The 21,066-nt window shown below is 50.3% G+C and overlaps 1 protein-coding gene and 1 pseudogene across 1 annotated transcript in view; both read right to left on the bottom strand.

Moving 5' to 3' along the window:
* Nucleotides 1-21,066, bottom strand: part of SEMA5A (semaphorin 5A) — a 384,915-nt gene that overhangs the window by 34,369 nt on the left and 329,480 nt on the right. The window contains exons 14-16 of the mRNA XM_016164969.2: nucleotides 15,526-15,707; nucleotides 13,511-13,654; nucleotides 3,969-4,116 (exon numbers count right to left, since the gene is read on the bottom strand). Coding sequence (XP_016020455.2) covers nucleotides 3,969-4,116; nucleotides 13,511-13,654; nucleotides 15,526-15,707 — 474 coding nt within the window. The remainder of the gene's footprint in view (nucleotides 1-3,968; nucleotides 4,117-13,510; nucleotides 13,655-15,525; nucleotides 15,708-21,066) is intronic.
* On the bottom strand, nucleotides 17,770-17,888 carry LOC118607498 (annotated as a pseudogene).

Genomic DNA, 21,066 nt, shown 5'->3' with positions numbered 1-21,066 from the left:
GTTTTCTGGTAGTGGTCCCCCAGTCAGCCGGACACACGTGCCACCAAGGTCCAGAGAAGGGACAATGGATCACAGACTCGGCGACGCCAGGGCACCAGCGGGCTTCACCCCACCCTTCATGGGGGGACAGGGGACAGGGGACAGCGGGTGGCCTCAGGTTCACGCGGCGATCCGCATCCTCCCTCGCTGTTTGTCAGTCGGCTCCCCGTACAACCCAGGGCTCCACGGCCTCCAAGCCTTCAGCGTCCGGAACTACCAGTTTTCTGTCTTTCTTTCTTCATTGTTTTTGTACTAAGAATATTTCACATGAGATCTACGCGCTTAAATTTCTAAGTCTAGAGCTTGTTCGTCTTGCCTATCCAAAATTTTATTCCCTATTTCCCTCCCCGCCTAGCCCCTGGCAAGCACCATTCCACTCTTTGATTTTACGGATCTATTTTAGATGCCTCCTGTAAGTGTAATCATGCAGTATGTGCCTTTTTCTGTGACTGGCTAATTTCACTTAGAATAACGTCTTCGAGGTTAACCCATGCTGTCACATAGTACAGAATTTTCTTCTTTTCAAAGGCTGAGTAGTATTCCGTTGTATGCCCATACCACATTTTCTCTGTCCATTCACCTGTTGATGGTCATTACGTGGTTCCCGCCTCTTGGCTACAGCGAATAGTGCTGCAGTGAACATGAGCGCAGACAGCCTTTCAAGGTCCCGAGTTCGATTCCCCCAGATGCAGAGAAACTGGATCTTGTGCAGGGTGTGGATGGGAACGCAAAATGGTGCAGCTGCTATGGAAAACGGCATGGAGGTTCTTCAAATAGTTAAAAATGGAACTCCCATATGATCCAGCGAGCTCATGTCTGCGTACGTACCCAAAAGGACAGAAATCGGGATCTTGAAGAGATAGCAACATTTGGAACTTCAAGAGCAGGGTGTTCCAGAAAAAACTAATGGCTCTCAGTGAAGATCCTTAATGTCTGAACTGAAACTCTCTGGCTGAAATTTACATGGAGGCTTGGGGATTCACTCAAGCGCAGGGTATGTGAATTTCAGAGGTGAAACTTGAGCATCTTTCTATGAAACTTCCATTTTAAAATGGCTAAGCAAGAAAAGATTCTCAAGTCTTTTATCCACCGTTCACACCTGAACTTGAAATCAATAGTCTTTCTTGCTAAGCTATGTAGTTCTTGGGAAATTCAAGATCTTATATGTTCCACAAACACGTCCTTTACTGTGTAAATAACATTTCATTAGCATCCTGTCATTTTTTAATAAGCTCAAATTCAGAGAAACTGCTGAAGCCCAGAAAAAAACAATTAAAGAAACAAGGAGAGCGAGGGCGGACTCATAGCGAAGGGCTGTAAGGTGAGACCTTCTGCCGGAATTTCACGAGCATCACCAAATCTGACACTTAACACAGTTATGGGAGGGAGGAAGAGACGTCACCCTTTCTTAGAGGAGGAGATTCAGAAATAGCCACTGGCTCGTCCTCTAGCCAGATATTGGCAAGCAGATAATCAACTTTGTGACCCCAAAACCAATAAATTATCTACACTCACAGCTACTATCTTGATTAAAAAAACCAAACAAACAACCTCCATCCAAAATAAACATACTTTGTGGCCAAAGATTTATAAACTGCAGCTGGAATATGAAAATCAACATATTTCTTTAAACGGCAATTATTTTTAAGTGAACTTCTTAGGAATTTAATCGATAGGATACGTTTCCTAAGCAATCCAGAGAAACCAAGCTCCTCCTCCACCCTGCTTACATTCCCCAGTGGGCATGGGCTGGCATTCTTGTCTTAGGAAAGACAGACATTGGAATAAGTAGGAAAAGCCGCAAGAAGAAAAAAGAAGGTTGTGCTTCTAACATCAAAGGGTTAGACTGCTCCCTTCTGCCGCCACAACTCCCTCCTGGAGGCGCACGGCCAGCAGGTTGACTTCAGTGGGAAAAACAAAAACAAACGAAACAACTAAAATACCGGAGAACCGACATTAGGCTCACTGGAGACTTGCGGGACATCTTTCTGGATTTGAAAACGGATGTTCTATTTGTTTCGCAAACCATCATTCTATAAAGTTGGACATAAATAAAACAACACATACATTGACATTCTGGGAAGGCATTCGACTTTTGCATTTATAACCAGGTGTCTCTCTCTCTTAAACACACACACACACACACACACACACACACACACACATGCACACACATCACCCTGGAGATATGCTACGCTTTCCCTTAATATAGTTCTTCTTTCATTAAACCTGTTTTAAAATGTAATTCTTAAAGTCCATTTGTAATAAGAAAATGAATGACTTGAAATGTGTTCTGAGTTTTTGCATTGCAAAGTTTTAGAAACTAAAGCGTAAGGTCAACTCATCCATCCACCCTTGTGGTTCCCAGCAGACCAGACAAGCCCTGAACGGGCATGGAGACCCCAGGCTCCCACGCCTACCCCTCAGAAATAGGAAATCAGATATTCAGCAAAGAATAAAGAAAGCTACCACATTTGAAATTTTTTCCTGGAACAAGTGAATGTTCACAGATCTACCCATTGCATTTTAATAAATAATTCTAAATTTCAGCTCCTGAAACATCAATACATACACTATCACAAATCGGAGACATATTTTTCGGGGTTGAAATTTAGTTCAGGCTGACCTGGAAAGGAGAGTCTCTGTAATCAGTAACGGCTTCTGTTAAAATGACTGCAATATCTCCCAGCACAAAGCGGGAAGAAATCTAATTGCAGATCCCAATATCAGAGGTCTCCTTCGGTCAGAGCAAATTCTGACAAAGCATCTCGCAATCCTCTTCCTCTCCCTGAATTCCCCCAGGCTGTCTGGGGCATGTGGATTTTGCATCTCACACAAAAACAAGCTTTGCAGCAGCACGAAAACATCACTCAGCCTCAGCAACCAAGGGACCAAAATGCTGCAAAGACCAAGAGGAAAGATCAGCGAGGAAGGAGGCCAAGCCAGGGGTTCGCTCGCGAGCTTCTCCCCAAACACCCCCCGTCTCTGCACCCTGTCTCCGCACCCCGTGTCTGCATCTCCTCTGCGGTGCCAGCACCAGGGGGCTGCGAACGAGGTGCGAGCCCAGCGGCCTTCGGGGCTCAGTCATCCTGACGGATGCTGCAGGAGGAGCAGCCATCGGCGCCTGGGAAGGTGCTTGAACAACGGGAATTTTCAGCGAGGGTTTAAAGGGTTAGAGAAAAGATGACCTGCTGAGGCTGAAGACAGACGAAACCAGGCGTTCTCTCACTCCCTCTGAGTTGCACCGTGTGCTCCCACAACGGCCCCGGAAACCTTCTCACCCCTCAGTGTCTCTGCTCCTGTGTTCTGTGCCTCTGTGTGGGCTGCGTATGGGGACCTCGTCCCATGTCCCCAAACCAAATTCAGTAACTGGAGTTAAGCCGGCTGAAGTTTTCGTCATAGCTCAGAAATCGGAACTGAAAAGCTCCTGGGGTAGCTTATACCATAATTTAATTCCAGAAGCTTCCAGGATACCCCGAATTTCCAATATTTCCTTCAAACATCGTTCTCAACCAGAAAAACGAACGTGTCTCACAGCATCCAGTGCGCACAGAGGAGCCAGTGCCTAGACACGCCGTGTTCCCGGAGCGTTCAGTGTTTGCAAAGCGCCTGGAGTCCACCGAGCATCTCACGGTGGCAGAGCGTCCACTATGCACAGAGCATCCACTGCCAGGTCAGGCCGTGTTTACAGAGCGCTCGTTACCCGTAGAGCATGAACCGGGTGTAGACCGTCTAGTGTGCGCAGAGCACTTCATGTTTACACATATCGTGTGCACAGAGACCCCGGTGTGCGCAGAGCATCTGGTGTGCGCAGTGACCGTTTGCAGCGCATCTCGCATCTCGCGCGCCCCGGGCCTCCGGGTGTGAAAACATCCGTAGCGCGCGGACCCCGCCCTCCCCGCTCCAGGCGCGAGGGGGCCGCGACTCACCACGTTGCAGCCCACGCAGTCCGGCCCGTTCTCGCAGGTCCTGCGGCGCGCTTGGATGCCGCCCCCGCACTGGGCCGTGCACCGCTCCCAGGGGCCCCAGCCCATCCAGAACACGTGCGGGGGGCACAGCAGATGCTCGTTGCAGTATCTGTACGGGGGGAGGCGAGAGGAAAGGAAGCCGGTGAGCGCGGCGTGAGGCCACGGCCCCTCCACGCTGCGGCGGCCCGCGCCGGATGCTGAGCACATGGGCATGCTCGCGGGACGGGCTCTGTGTGCTGCACGCGGTTGCGCGGGGAAGGAGGCGGACGCGGCGCTGGCCATGCTGCGTGTGCACAGACGATGAGATGCGCGGGACGCAGGGAGGGAAACGCTAAACTCACAATGCGGGATGGATCTTCCTGCGCAGCCAATCAAAGGGGAAACAAACAAAACAAAACCCTTTTTAATAGAGATGCAAACCGGGGAGCAGATAGAAAAACATCCACATGGAACATGCACCTTCTGAACATGAACTGTGGAAGGCAGAGGAATACGACAGCAGGAAAAGTATTTGGATTTCATTTCTTATCTGTGAATCAAATAAGGCCCATAATCCTATTAATATAACAAGTCAAAGAAAAGTTAAAGTCTGATCTTAAAATAAAGCTTCATGCAATACCCTGCTTAGGTTATTGCATTTTTTAAATTTATTCACGGACTACCAGAATGACGCCCACCCACGTTAAGAGACCACCCCTTATCTAGAAAGAGTTGAATTACTATCTGCAACGACTAGTCTTATTTTCAGTGACTGAATAGACTTCTATCCTTCTGCACAAACATTCGCATTGCCAATTTTTAGCCGACTACACGAGGCCTTCTTTAGCCGGAGGTGAGTCACACTTCTCCTCAGTCTTTAATTCTGCGAGCGGAATGCAGGGAAGCGAGAAAAACAAACAAAAACAAGAAATAGCCTGTCAGGCTACGGCTACAGCTCCTGGGGGGGAGACGCTGCTCTGGATGTGACCAAATTTAGTGACACACGCGTGACGACTTAAAGGACCGCTGAAACGAAACGGTCTTTCCGCTAAGGGGACCCTGGAATACAGGGTTTGTACGTCCCCAGCTGTCCGCCCTCAGAAGCGGGAGGCAGAGGATCCTATCGGCGAGGCTAAGGCGGCCACCTTTAAATGCCATCGCCCTGAACGACCATCCTGCAGCGCTCCATGCAAAGGGCGTGGTGAAGAGTGACAGATGTTTACACGCCCGGATGAATGTCGGGAGAGGGACTCACGCCCGGGACACGCAGGACAGAAAGCACCACCTCGCAGGCAGACAAGTGATGCACGCGGGAGCCGGTTTCCAGAAACCGGGGAGAGCAATTTGGGGAGCACGGGTTCCTGACGGCCAATGCTCGTCCCATTCAGTGGGGTTTCCGTCAGACCAGGGAACACCCCTGGAAAGCGTGAAGGCTTCCGGAACAGGCTCAGCGAAGAAAAGTGAAAAGCCAGGCCGGGCTGAAGGGAGGCCACAGAGTGAGGCATGTGGAGGTTTGGCTGACATTCTGGAAAAGACTGGGAGGTGGAAACGGGAAGAGCAACGTGAGACGGGGGACCGAGGGAAAGCGAACAGAAAGAAGGCGACAGGAAGTGAAGCGGTTTGTCTTTAGGAACAGGGCGGAAGAACTTGAATTTTCTTTGCAAGGAATCGAGGAAATCCCACAGAGCTTCAGAGACGAGACAGCGCCGTCTGAGTCAGACAGTGGACCCTGGTCTCTGGGAGGTGGTGGCTCAGCCCAGCGGAGGACCGACGTCCCTGAGATTCGAGGACCGCTCTGTGCTTGAGCCATGGGGTCTCCAGAGCCAGGTGGGGCCACCGGCAGGAAGAGCCGATGGAGCAGACACCAGCCCGGGGTCTCTGATATTCTAAGCTAGACGAGCAAGACGGTGGCGGACGGGAGAGAGAAGGAAGAGATGCCCGGGGGGTGTGGCACGGTGGGAATAAGGTACGGCAGCCATGTGACTGACTGTGTAGAGGAACCCACACGCGGGAGAGTCAACACGCCCTGGCGGAAGGAAGCCAAGGACCAGGGAGGCAGATGGTTTTGATTCTCTAAACTTTCACATAGCAGAGCAGCTAGTGAATAGTCATCACTTTTCTTCGTTGTTTCCCTTTTTGAGACAAAAAAGACGCATTCGGTTTCCCGAAGAAGTCGCGGACGGTCTCACAGGGCCCAGGTTGCAGGCAGGTCAGGGCCGTGGCCGTTCTGGCCAGGAGGGAAGGGAAGGGCCTCCGAATGAAGACGGTGTGGCCTCTAGATGCAGGAGCCGTGAGACGGGTTAAAGGACCGTGAGGAGGAGCCGTGCGAACGTGTAGCGTTGCGGTAAGTGCAAACCCTGATGGCTCGGTGGCTGCAGAGACGTGCTGGTGCCTGGGCCGCTCCGAGGGGGACCGGCACTTGTTTTGAGAACACGCCTGGAAGCAGGAAGCTCAGAACATCAGAACCGCCAGCCGTTAATTCAAAGTCTCCCCATGCAGCCTCTCTCCCTGTGGATGGCGAGAGAGCAGGAAACGACTTCCTGAGGAAGAGCCCATCGCCGACGCTGCAAAGGCGTGGACGTCCCGGAAGCCCTGGCTCTGATTCCAGCTTCCAAAACCACAGACAAACAAACAAACAAACAAACAATAAAAGGGTAGAAAGACTGAAGGAAATAGAAGACCCTTGACTTTTCGTAAGAAGCACAGTGACTGAGCTGCCGTGTCCCCACAGCGGAATAAATCATGGTGCATGGACATGTCCCCACGTTCGTCCGCAGCAGGCCAGCTCTGAAAATGCTCCCCGTGTTACTACAGGGAAAAGCCGACTTCCGGAGAACCCGAAGGCTGCGCGGAGCACAGAACTTCCAACCCGTCTCGCAGGCTTCCTGTTTGGCTGTGTGTAAGCTTGTCCACAACCTGCCTCCCCTTTCATGCTCTTTCTCTCTCTACCGTAGTCCTGGGGGGGAAAAAAGCCACACCAGGATACGTGCACGTCACCCCCTGCAAGAGAGGCCAGAAGGGAAGCAGAGGTCGCGAGGCTGGCTCTGTCCCTCTACGTCTGAGCTTTCACTCCAAGACCCGGCTCAGAGGCCGAGCCCTTGCAAGCCCCTCGCTCTGATTCTCCGCAAGTTCAAGGAAGTAATGTCCCCCTGGCCCCCCCTTCCTCTCGCACCCCAACTAACACAGGGCCCTAAGAGAAGCACCTCCTCTGAAACTGCTTGACACACACAAGTGGAAATGGGAAGTCGGTTAGTTACCTTGGCAACTCTGCTCGTTCGAGGGTTTTTACATTAATTTTCAGATAAGATACCTGCACAGTGGGCCGGCTGTTGAACCCTCACTGCTCTCGTCCTCTACCTGCAGCTGGGTTTTTTTTTTTTCTTTTTTTTTTTACCAAATAACAAGCTAAACATTTTTGAAATTTCATGGGCTCCCTTGGATCTCTCATATCTTAAAGCACAGAAAGTCACAGATGGGTTTCGTGATGCATTAAAAATTAAGACTTTAATTTTGCCCATGACTGCTCATTCTCGTTTTCCATTTAAAAGTTAATTAATAACCCAGCGATATTTCTCCATAATTATTTACTTTTCCACAAACCTAGGCTCCGTGAAAAGGCCGGCCTTTCAGAACCCGTATAGACTAGGTTCTCAACACTGTATCATGTCTCTTTTCGTATTCCTTTACGGTCTAAATTGTGTCCTGTTCTGGTTAGATCCACGAGAGCTGCTCACCGCAGCCTCTGTTAGCCGAATCCAGCCGGAGCTCTGTCAGGACTATCTTCTCCTTGGTTCTAAGTCATTGTCCCTTTGCTGGGCCATACCAAAATAATGGAATCTCTTGTGGCGCCAGAGAAACCGTACATACACTGAGTCCACCATAATGTTATTTTTTTACCCCAAGAGGAAGCTAAGAGAGCCCATTGGGAGCGCAACGATGTGCAAAAAAGCACAGCTTTGACTCACTACAGATCTAAGTGAACGTGCCCCTCCCACACGCTCATTCCTTTGACCCTTAACTCTAATGTGGTCCCCATGACCTCCACCTCCTGAAATTCACCCTGTGTAATGCCTTCCCATTCAGGGTTGGGGGATCTGTGAGTTGCTCTTAACAGAGCACAGTGAAGATGACAAGATATCACTTCCATGATTATGTTACGTAAGATCGCCATGACCTAATTTCAAGAAAACTCTCCTTTGCTGGCTTTCGGGGAGCAGGCAACGAGGCTGAACGGCCCAGGCGGTGGGGCGCGGAGGGCAGCTCCTGGCTGACCGCCTCGGTCCGCCGGCGCACGAGGAACAGAAAGCTGCTGACAACCACGGGATCTGGGAAGCAGACCCTTCTCCAGTCCGGCTTCAGGTGGGACCATGGCCGTGACCCGCAGCTTGGCTGCCGCCTCGTGAGATCCTGAAGCAAAGGACCCAGGTACACTGTGTCCAGGCCATGAGCCCACAGGAACTGTGAGCCAACGGCCATGTGGGGGCTTAGGCGGCTGTGTCTGTGGTCACATGATTATGTGATAGCCCGTGGGACAGATTTCGGTACCTCCACGTGTGGTACCGCTGTAAGAAATACCTTAAAACGTGAAAGTGGCTTCGGGACCAGAAAATGGGTAGAAGCAAGTAGAATTTTGAGGAGCATGGTAGAAAAACCTATTCACCTTGAACAGACTGTTAGTCTACATCTAGATTTTGAGGATGCTACCAATGAGGGTTTAGAAGGAAATAGGATAAAGAACTAAAATTCAACAGCAATAAAACCAATCCGATTGGAAAATGGACAAAGAGCTCGAATAGATGTTTCCAAAGAAGGATACACGGATGACCAGAAAGCACTGAGAAGATGCTCAACATCACTGCAAGTTAAAACCACGATGAAGTCCACCGTACGCCTACTAGGAAGGCTATAAAAAAATAAATTAATAAGTATCGTTGGTGAGGATGAGGAGAAATTACAATCCTTGTGTTTTGCTGGTGTGCACGTAAAATGAGACAGCCACTGAGGACAAAAACTTCGGCAGTTCCTCAGAACTCTCAGCATGGAGCTAGCAGATGGCCCAGCAGCCCTACTCCTAGGTATGAAACAGGGACTTCGACAGAGACTCACACGCCAGTGCCCACTGCAGCATCATTCGCAATCGGCACAAGGCGGAAACAACTCCAACACCAGTTGATGGGTAAATGGATAAACACAGGATGGCGTGGCCGCAGTCAAATGTTATCTGGCTTTAAAACAAAGCATGAAGTTCCAGCATGTGCTGCAACAGGGGCGAACCTTGCTAAGTGAAAGAAGCCAGACACGAGGGCGAATGTTGCGTGATTCTGCTTATATTAAAAATCTCGAACAGGCAAATTCGTAGCGCCAGAACATAGGATAGAGGTTACCAGGGGCTGGAAGGGAGGCGAAATGAGCAGTCACTGCTCTGCGGTTACAGGATTTCTGTTTGGGGGTGATGAAAACATTTGGGGACACAGCGGCTCTGGGCGCACAGTACTGGGAACGCCATCGATGCCCCTGAGCCGCACGCCTAAAATGGCGAAATGGCGAATTTTATGTTAAACGTATTTTATCTCAATAGGAAACAAAGAAAAAAACTAAGAAAGGAAATAAGAGCGTATTATTGGAAGCTGGAAGGAGAGCGAGCCTTGTTACGCAGGGCGGGAAGCTGCCCAAACTGTTGCCGGTGATTCACGGACGTGGATCGTGCCAGCGCGAAGCACGCTATAGCTCAGGAAATTGACGGGCGGCGTGTAGGAGGCGCTGCCTGCCTGCTTCTTGCTGCTTACCGTTATGTAGGCAGAAAAAGACAAATCGAGGAAAGAAATATTAAACACGAGGAACCAAGACCGAATAGCTTTAGACATTCTGAGCCTCTCCTGCTGGCAAAAGATGCTGAAATTAAGAACTGGTTCCTGAGCACGGTCAAGAATGGTTGACAGAGAGAGAAAAGCTGAAGACGTGATTGCACCACCTTCTGTTAAAATTTCAGAGGGATCAAAGGATCAGAGTAGCATTCAGTCGCACGAAGGGTCCCTTGATGAGGTCCAGAGCAGGGCGTGCCTTACAGATCCTCTCGATCACAAGCAAGACGCAGCCAGCCATCTGAGCAGGACCCCCAGGTAGAGAAGGGCTATCTCAAACTGATTCGTGGGCGCCGGTTTGTTTAGTGAAGTAAACAAAGGAAATACATAGAAGACCCGCAGCGTTTATTTCAGCAAAAAATACCAGCTCGGACAACTGCAGTGCGGCTGTTGGGAAGCCACCTGCTGCCGGCAGGAAGCGGGCAGACGAAGGCCCCCGGCAGCCGGCACGCGCCGCCTTTCAAGGAAAAGGAAGGAAGAGTCAGGAAGCGGAGCCGAGAGCCAGGAAGGCAGAGCGAAGCGCCGCGGAGTGTCGTGCTCGGGCCTCGAAACGGAATCCAGCCCTGGCGCCTGGCTGGCTGGACGTCAGGGTTTCTGTGGAGCGCCGGTTCCTCCGTACTCTCCGTTTTATCCTTTCTCGACTGAAATGTCCGTGGCTGGTACCCTCCGCCTGTCCCGCCACTGCACGTCGGGAGTGTCGGAGGCATATGATTTGTCTCGTTTTAGAAGTCGACAGACTGAGAGAAGCCGCATCAGGAGGGCCTCGCTCACATTTGGGATTGGTTCCCATGAGGTTCAGGAATCCGGGGAGACAGTTTAATGGCATAAAACCTGTGAGGACTTTGGGAGCGGGGTAAATGCATTTTGCGTGTGGACTGAAGGACAGATAACAGTCCGACTACAGCAGATGCTCTACGGTGGCCCTGGTGACCCCAAGGACCCCGGCCTCCTAGTCTCCCCATACCCTGTTGTAATGCCACCCCCTGGAGCGTAGACAGGGCCTGTGGCTTCCAACAGAATATCCAAGGTGATGGCATGTCACTTCACGATGACATCATTTAAGAATGTAACGTGCATCTTGCAAGGGGACACTCTTCTCTGCAAGATTTAAGGAAGCAAGTGACCATGACGGAAAGGTTCACTTGGCAAGAAACAAGGAGATCTCTGGCTACCTAGTGAGAAACTGAAAGCCTCAGTTCGACAGCCCGGAAGGAGCCGAGTGACCACAACCACGTGGTCTTGGAAGTCAACCCTTCCCCAGGCGAGCCCGTGATGAGACCGCAGCTCTGGCTGAGCGGAGAACCCGGTAAGTCACGTGGGGGCTCCTTAGCCACTGAGACTGAGATGCTAGATGTGTGCGCTTTAAACCACTACGTTTGTGGAGCCATTTGTCATACAGCAGGAGAAAACTAATACAGGTAATGATGTTCATATTTTGAGAATATTCACATGAAGGTCCATGGCCTCATCCTTGCTGGTGGCCTCTTTGGGACTCACTGAGAATATCATTTTCCAGATTTTAGAATAGAAAAACAAAGTGGCCACACCTTTTCTAGTTTTCTTTATTGCTTCAGAAAAAGTGATATTAGTATTTCTGAGATTTTTCTTACAATAAAGTTCCCACTGAATTATTCCACATATTGGAGATTTTCTCTCAAAGGAAAAGTCACTAACTATAATCCTGGCATTAACTTCAGGACAATTTTTGAGAGAATCGATTTACTCACTTGTGGTCACTCAGGACTTATTTAGCGTCGATGGTGTTTAAATAAGCCCAATATGACAGTGGCAAAGCCTGTGAATGCTTAGTCCTCTATCTTTTGTACTGTTCCGTGGAGACCAGGTTTCTTCTCATCTTGAGTTTAGTTCTCAAATATTTATAAAGGACATTATTCCTCTATATTACTTAGGTAGAGTGACTCCCATAGAACATGGCAAAGAAATCTAAGAAATGTTTGCTCGTGAAGACCGAGAAAGAGATACTACATACTTGTTTCTAGTTATCATTGACCTCTTGATAACGCCTTAGAAAGGCTGTTCAATCAGGAGGCTTCAATTTTCTAAAAATCGTACTTAGGCCCTGTTCTTACCACCCATGCTTTCATGACTTAAATCCAAATTTCCTTCATCGACCAAATATTCATCTAGCCCACATCAGGGATTCTTCCGTAAAAATGAAGGTTTTAGATGCACGTCCTCCAAACACACGAGCCATCCTGAGCTGCTCCTGAACACGAAGCTTCAAGAACAATCAGAATTGGATACTGAACATACCTATACGAGAACCACAGAGTTAATCAGACTCTTCCTTCCTCTTACTCAGCCTTGGAAAGGTGACAGCAGGTATTAAGTTTGTGGAGATGCCGTGATTCGAGGGATGGCTTCTCACAGATGAAGGTGGCTTTGCCTGAATGGGCTGGATTATGTGATGTCATGTAGCATTTTAAAAAGTCCAACCAATTTTAAATCTTACAAGGCTTAGAAATAGCTGGGAGACCATTCTCCCATAATCAGCTTTCCGACTTATCAACTGGTGTTGGATCAGAAATTCCAGACTCATGCAAAAATATTTCAGGGGTACTACTTCAAAAATGACTTACCCTGCTTTGGAAAAATCATCTTTCATTTTCCTCTGAGTCAAAAGAAATGAAATCCTAATTGGTGATTCAGGAACGCAATAAAGAAAGAAAAGAACGCTTTTCTCGATTGTTGTGTTTTAAATAACTAGCAGAGAACTGTCTATCAAGTAAGCCTGTCTGTGGTTGATTTTGTCTATTTAAATATTAATTACAGGAAATAACCGCACCTGGTGTTTTTGTGAGGCTCCCAGTGACTCTATGGCATCAGATACAAGCCTTCCTGCATTTTATTGTAAAGATATTGAAAACCATTTCGCTTCATATGAACCAATACAATAAGTTCACGTGAATTTGGTAGAATAGGAATCCTGAAAGTAATGTGAATGAAATTCACCTCCTTGGATATCTTCCCGATGACCAAACAGGGGACTGACTATACCGTAAGTAAATATGCGAGAAAGTCGTCCACCCCAACTGCAGATTTTAACGAAGCCGAAATCAAACATCTATGAAAAGCAATAAATTGAACGTAAGACTGAACGAAAATGTCCCCACGACGTGCTGAAAGCTAAAAACACGCACGGGAGAGAGTGCCCTGCTCTGGTGCGAGGCGCCTTCCCGAGCGTGAGTCCCTGGCCGAGTGTGTGCTGGTCAAAGGTGTCGCCCAGGCCTCCAACGCGCTCTCGCCTGCGCTCCTGACGCTTATGGCGGGGGAAAGCGACTCCATCGGGCAGCTCCCGCCTGGACCCCGACTGGCCTTACGTTCTGCAGAGAACTGTGGGTTTCGAGGCTGATCTGGTTGAATTCAACAAGAACGGTCTTTCTCCAACAGACTTACAACAGCGGAGTCGGGGTGCCCGGGGAACCGAGCACTGCGGTGCCCCCGGTGCACGGACGCCCGGCGCCCTCGGAAACTGCGCCCACGCGCGCGCCCCGCGAGGCGCTGTCCACCCGAGGCTCCGGCCGAACGGAGAGGACGAGGACGGTAGGGAAGGGCGAGGGCCAGTCGGCTGGACAGAAGGGGACGCGGAGCGGGCGTGCGGGAAAGCGCGGGCGCGGACGTGCGGGGCGGGGCGGCACCCACCTCTCCTCGCGGTTCTGCCCCACGCACACGCGGCCCCCGTGGCGCGGCGTGGGGTTGCTGCAGGCGCGCTGCCGCACCTGGAAGCCGATGCCGCAGGTGGTGCTGCAGGGCGACCAGGTGGTCCAGGGCGTCCAGCCACCGTTCCTGCGGAGACAAAGCAGCGGGGGCGCTGAGTCCCAGGGCGAAGAGACTGTCCCCTGTGGGCACCCACCTGCGCCTCCAAGCGCCCCCCGCCCACGTGGGCCCCCTGCCTGGGGGCCGCGGGACTGAATGCGCTCTGGCTGGGGAATCTTGACTCTTGCCAGGTTTTTCTCTCAGGCATCTGATTTTAGAGTCAAAGTAGGAAATGTGAGAGTCAAGTGGTAAGCGCTCTCTCTGTCAATAATTCAAAATGGGCTGCATGAGAAACTGGGAAGAAACTTTAGCCGTGTAAGTGTAAATCTGGAAAAAAATGTTAGCTTATTGAAAAGTAATTAGAGATGAATCTCTGAACCTCTAGTTTATGCTTTTACAATCTTTTGTCCACATTTGAACAAGAATAATCCTCCGCAGCTACACGTAACACTTACTTTTAAAATCTGTTAATATTAATGAAAATCAGTAATTCCCTTGATAGCACTGATATTGCTAAATAATGCTAAAGAACATTATAATGTCCAAAGTTTTAAGATTTTATTAAAAATGAAGAAAGGATATTTTAAATTCAGCTTCTTGGCTATTTTCTTGCAATTTGACAAAGATACAGAGTATAAATAAGGAGTGTAAATTATGTCTATCTGGACTTATTTGTATTTCTGTACAAATTGAGGAAGTACTGGCTAGTACTGACTGAGCGAAAAATTCCGTCTTCGGATTAGGTACTTTCCAGTGTTTTGCTTCCAACAAAATTGAAGGCCAACATAAACAGTTCATCAGCTGACACAAGGCATTAAAAGGAGTCTTTGATGTTAGATTACCATACTTTTGGCAGATGATAACTTGGAAAGAATTCAGAGCAGTGACTGATAATGTTACGACCTTACAATTCCATCTACTTACGTAAATGACATCTGTGAGCACTTAGAACTAGGAACGCAAAAGATAAGAATGGAATTGATGCTAAGCCCTGCCCAATTCAGGTGAGAAGTTCCATTTCTGTCCAGATAAGAATAGTAATTGGGAATTAAAAACAATTTCATTAAGGAATGAATTTCCAATAGGTTCTTGTTTTTTATGTTAAATTGTTATTTGTCAAAAATGTGTAATGTTAATGCTATTTAGGTTATGTGCTAATTTTTGGAATACATATTTAAGATATAAAGCTTAATGATTATCAGAAATAAAAGTTTTTTTAATCCATTTACATAATCTGTTTTGTGATAGTTACATATAAAGTATGATAGAGTGACCAATATAAGACTTTCATACATAAAAACATACTGTATTAGGATAAGATTAGAAAAGGGATTAGAAAAGAATAAAATACAAGGAAATCAGGAGAAGGGAAAACAGAAGATTTCTGATTATTAGAGTCTGCTCATCAATCTGTTAAAATGGGAAGGTAGCTATCAAATCACTATGGAATTTGGATTCCATTTACACACTTAGTGATGTAATAGAATTTATGTCTCTGAAAATATTAAAATTTTTGATTAAACAAAAATGGATGCCAATCTACAGGTCTTTGAGGAGGCGTCTAGTGAATGTATCGACATTCCTTTAGGGGGCTGGTGAGCTGAGGACCACCACGGCTCCAGGAGGCCCAGCATTGAAGGACAAACATTGCCATTGAGAGCTGTGGACATGCGTGGGCACGTGAGCTTTGGTTACGACCCCAGAAGTTAAGGTTTATAAATCTAGAGCTTAAAGTCTCCTTCCATAGATGACGCAGCTGGACGTGCCGAGGGTCCCCGTCTTTTTCTCGAACGGGGAGAGCTGTGTGAGATGTGGTTCCCCGGACTCCTCTGCGGTCTGGGATCCGGTGAGTGCCCCCCACCCCATGCAACGCCCGGACCGCTCGCGCTGGAGCCACGCACCTGGAGCAGTTGGCGATCTCCATGCGGGGGCCCTCGCACTGCCAGCCGCCACAGCGCGGGGCCGGGCTGTCGCAGGAGCGCGAGCGGCAGAGGCAGGTTCCCACGGCGCTGCCGTCCGCGTGCGTGCAGGGCGCCCACGGGGACCAGGCGCCGAAGCGGCCGTCCACGGTGAGATTCCTCGTCTAGGAGGCAGACATGGGGGAGGGTGTCAGACAGGGGTACGGCCGCCAAGGCCGCGGGGGGGGGGGGTGTCGGGAATGGTGGGGAATGCATGGTCTCGCCTCACGCAAGACCACGACAGAACCCGCTCAGCAGAGTTTATGTCACAACGAAAGGGGCGGACGGGGGCGTGTTCCCAAGCAAAGCAGCCGAGGGCCCTGCTGGAGACAAATGATGGAGGAGTGGGGGGTGGGGGAGAGGAGGAGTCGGAAGAGGAGGAGGACAAAGGAGGAGGAGAGGAGGAGGGAAGGCAAAGGGAGCCAGCAGCTGACCGGCAGGCGGGGCCGCAGTGGCCGCTACCGTGAGAACCCTGAGGAGCCAGAGCTGGAGGGAAAGCCCGCAGGCGTAAAACCCTGCCGCGGTTTTAGGTGCCGTCAGACAACGAAGGATCGGGCGACCAGGTGTCATTTAAGACCTGGCCTGCCTCGAATGTCATCTCAGACGGACAACATTTAATGTACTTGTCAAGGGGCCGGCACGGTGGCTTCGGCCTCGTCCAAGGCCCGTTAGCAGTGAAAATGCAGCACGGATCGTGCGGTAATGATGCCGAGTCCCATCCTGGCTTCCCAAACCCAAATGCGGTCTCATGGCTTCCCCCACGGCGTCCGCACCGGGTGCTTCCTCACACGAGACCTGGTCTGGACGACAAGGACCTCGGTCCTCCACTGCCCGCAGGTGCGCGGCCCCCGCGCCTGCCCCCGGCCGGAGGTCGCTGTCTGGCAGGGCGGGGTTGGGAACAGGGCAGAAGTTCTCACGGAGGCGTAAGAAGAAGAGAAGCTTCTACTGTTTGGGGCGTTTTCACTGAAAACATTTCACGACTCTTATTCAGAGTACTGACAGGTTTGGCTTATTGACTGGACTTGTACAAAACAGGTTTCCCTACTGAGCTGGTCGCCGGTGAGCAGGCCAACTGTGGGAGGGCGGTCAGAGCGCGGGGCTGGATCGTGTCATGTGGCAGCTTGGCTGTGCGCCTGGTACCAGGCTGCTCTGTGTATGACGTAGGGGCAGCGGTTGTGCCCGTGAACACCCCCAAACACAGGCAGGCGCACGTGCTCACACACACACGTGCACACACTCACACACGCACGCATACACTAACATGCACATGCGATCACCCACACTCACACACGTACTCACAATACACACATGCAGTCACACACATGAGCATGCACACACACAACACACACACGTGCATACATACACGTGCACACATGTGTGCACGTACACAGTATACTCACACATGTGTGCACACACAATACATTCACACACATGAGCATGCACATGTGTGCACACACAATACACTCACATACTCACATGTGCGCACACACACAACGCACACATGTGCATGCATACACGTGCATACATGTGTGCACGTACACAGTATACTCACACATGTGTACACACAATACATTCACGCACATGTGTGCATACACACAATACACTCACACACACTCACATGTGCACACACACATCACAGCTCAGGAAAAATAGTGCGAAAACCTAAAGAACTTAAAAGTAAATTTTTAAGCAAAATAAGAAAAAGATCTAAATTGTACATTTACTCAAAATATTAACATCTATGTAGTTTAACACATTATGTTTACCCTAAAATTTTACGTGTAAATCTTCATCCTCCTCTATGGGCCAGCTGTTCTGTAGACTAGATTCCAGCCTAGCTCAGAAGGAGCCGGAAGGCTCTCGAATATTACTGGAGTGTCAGGAAAAGGGAGCCTCGTGAGTTAGGAACGTAAAGTAATACGGCGTCATGACAGAGGTGGAGTCCGCACACGAAGATCCGGGCCTTAGGCAATGGCGCCTGGCGGACCCTGGGTGCAGGCCCTCTCGGGAGAAGCGTGGGCTTTGTGGGCTGGGTCGAGGGAACCCTCCAGAGACGCTGAAGCCACCACGAAGGATAATACGGGGAGCTGTGACTATGCTGTGCCTGTCCGGAAGGGGGGCGGGGCTGCGGCGGGGGTGGTGCTGAGTGAGGGGCGGGGCCAGGGGGAGGGGGGCCTGCAGGGGCTACGCCTACAGCACCTGGTCTTCCTGGGTGGTCTCCCATCCAAGTACTAACCAGGCTGGACCCTGCTTAGCGACAGAGATCAGATGGAATCAGACTCGTTCAGGGTGGCATGGCCGTAGACCAGTCTCCCTCCTCCTGTCCATGCCTCGAGTTGACTGACCCCAAGACAACAGGACAGCAAGAAAGCCTGGGAGTGGAGAGAACAGTCTGGAAGTGGGGAGTCAGGCCCTCGGAGCACGGTGGGTGGGGAGGGGGCTCTGGCCGGCCAGACCAGCGCGCTGCCCCTTCCGCTCGCCTCCTCTGCGAGGCCCCAAGGGCAGCACGGGTGAAGGCTGCTGCTGTGAATTCGGAAGGCTCAGGAATTCCCCCGATGCTGACTGGGGCTTTTGAAAGGGCAAGTTATTCGGAGACAGACGGGACTCGAAGAAGATTCTCTGAAAGTCCCCTCGGCCCCGGTTTCCTTGTCTGAACACAAAGGAAATGCAGGAGGGGGCCGACTGGACCTTTTTGCTGTAAGAAATCATGAAAAAATCTGAGAATAGGACAATGAGGATTTGCGGGGCCAGGAGGAAATACAAAATGATGGTGACGAGTGAATGAAGGCAGAAACGGAAATCATTCAGAATGTCCGGAAAGGACATTTTGTGAAGGAAATATAGACGCTGGCAAACTGACAAAATAAGCCTTGCGGAAAGGCAACTGCGGGTCACGAGTCAAACGCTCGGCCGGGGCAGCTGGGCTTATCGGCAGGATGAGCGGAAAGAAATGAATGTAGGGAAGGTACAAGCAGGGACACCGCGAGCCAGGGGAGAACGAGGCAGACAGACAGACGACAGACAGACGTGGAGAGGAGGAGCCCGGCGGCTGCCCAGTTCCTGACGGCTTCGAGGTTCCCGTTTTAATGCACGTGCTCCCTTACAATTCAACTGTCCCGCAGGGAAACTGCGGACCTCATTTCTCAGCCAACGGAGCCCAGGGTCAGAGCCTCATGAAAGAAACACTCAACCACGAGCTCCGGCTTTGTCACGGGAATGACCCCTCAGCACTCCACGCAGGGGAGTGTCCATGACCTTGAGCGGCCCGGCCAGGGGCCAGATCCGGGCTGCTCCATCCCCATCCACCCGGCCAGCGCCGGGTCTAAGAACGGTCACGTGACCCGCTTCCGGCCAGTGACACTGAGAAGACACTGCCGGAGGCTTCCACAAATCATTTTCTTCCAGATAAGAGAAATATGCTCTGCTCTTTCTCATCCTCCCTGCTTGGGGCTCTGTGGTGGGAGGCTGTGAGGGATGCCTGGTGTCCCTAGGAGCAAGAGAAGGCTCGGAATGAGAGAGCTGCTCCCCAGCGCCTCCCCGGACCGGGCAGAAGGAGCCCCGAAACTGCTGCTTCCCCGTCATCGAAGGAGGAACACAGTCATTTTTAAGGCTCTATTCATGGGAAATTCAGTTTCTGTTAGGTACATGCAGTCCCATTGGACGAAACCTCTATATACTACTTTTAGAGAAAAAGTAAACTATAATTTAAGGAGATTTTTAGAAAATCGCCGGAGACTGCACAGCTAGCAATTTGGAAGGCGTGATCGGAAATGCTGGCTGGTTTGTCTTTTCCTGGTCAGGGGACCAGGGTTCCTCAGCCTCGGCACTGCTGACATCTGGGCCCGATGTTTCTCTGTTGTGGGGACCGCCCTGGGCATCGTAGGGTGTTTACTGACACCCCAGGCCTCCACGGTCTAGATGCCAGTATCCCCACCACCCCCACGGCCTCAGGATGTGACAACCGGGATTTCTCCAGACACTGCTAAATGTCCCTGGGGACACCTCCAGCAAAGACCCAGGTCACTAGACACTCACCCCCCTCCCTCCCCCATGTAGAGCACTGGCTTAAGATAACGGGGCCTCGGGCAAAGAGATGCTCCAAATGTTCCCTTGCTGGATATATGGACCAGCAGAACAGAAGCTGAAAAGGGCGACAGAGGGCAAGAGAAGAAGAATTTGAAGTGGTGATTTGTGAAAGAATGGAGAGGAATGAGGCAGAAAGACAGAGCCGTTAGAGCAACAGAAACCCTGGACAGGAAGGGAAGTGCTCCAGGCAAATCGTTACTGGGAGCCTGCGGGTGGGGTTCCGCAGCCGCAGAAGAGGGGCTGCGTTTTCCAGCCACGAGGGGTAGCTGCAGACTTTGAGGGCCGTCAATTCAGGGACATCGCTGCTGGTTCCATTAAATGCCAGAGCAAGGAGAACGAACCACATTCACACGATTCTGTGGGAGCCGCGGAGGCAGTGGGGGAGGGCTGTCCGCACTGCCTTGAACCCCAGGCTCGTTTCCACCCCGAGGGTATTCGTTTGCCAATCTGCCTCAGAAACAGATCCATGAATAATGGGGTAGGTTCTGCCGCTCCATGTTTCCATATGAGTAAGTATTTTTAAATTTTCTTAGCTTTCCTTGAACAGAAATAAAGCCATCGAGACTAAATTGTCTATAGTTGCGCTATCTTCCGGGTTTCTGCCAGGCAACTTTCTACTTGGGGCATGCGCGTGGTATTATTCAACATTAAGGACCAGAGCGACCCGCACCTAGTTTAGAGCATGTGGCCACTGAGCTGAGCGACGTGCGCCTCTTAACTCCTGGAATCTCCCCAACATCCCTACTCTCTCCATTCCATGTCACAGGATGCGGCCCAGTTTGCTCATAGTTACACTGGTTGCAAAAGACCCACGATCACTCTATAAACAAGCTGAGTCCAGAGCCTATGATCTCAGCCACTTTTTTCCTGCAATGAAATTCTTAGATCCTTCCTTAGTGGGAGTCTCATAGAATTCGGCTTCATACACTTTCACCCCCAATTCTGTAATAGCAAAGTTCCCCTCACCTAGGAAATAATGAGTTTCTAAGAGCTAGCCAAGGAAGATGCCGTTTTTGTTAGCGAGTGTAACCCATAATGCTGTTTCGATTCATTCGCGTTCAATTCATTAATTCCCAACTAACCAAGGATGTGGAGGCATTTGATGACTACAGCGGTCCCTGGAGCATAACTTTAGGCATCAACATCCTCCAGGCATCATACTCTAATGACTATATTGAAGTCTTATATTTTCTATTAGGATCTTTTTTTCAGAAGTTAAAAGACCTTTATTTTCAAAGTTTCATGTGCCTTTGGTCAGAGGTTGTAAGAAAACAGGATATTGGATGTGCTCCTTGGAAAGGCTTGTCTCGTGTTATAACGTCAACTCGCTATCATCCCGAAGTCTATCTCGATAGATGAGTTACACAAAGGAAACACAACGCCTTTGAAGAAAACTAA

Source organism: Rousettus aegyptiacus, unplaced genomic scaffold (assembly GCF_014176215.1).
Source record: "Rousettus aegyptiacus isolate mRouAeg1 unplaced genomic scaffold, mRouAeg1.p scaffold_m13_p_8, whole genome shotgun sequence".
Lineage (NCBI taxonomy): Eukaryota > Metazoa > Chordata > Mammalia > Chiroptera > Pteropodidae > Rousettus > Rousettus aegyptiacus.
The sequence above is the reverse complement of the archived record's forward strand: the minus strand, read 5'-3'. Positions and strand labels throughout refer to the sequence as shown.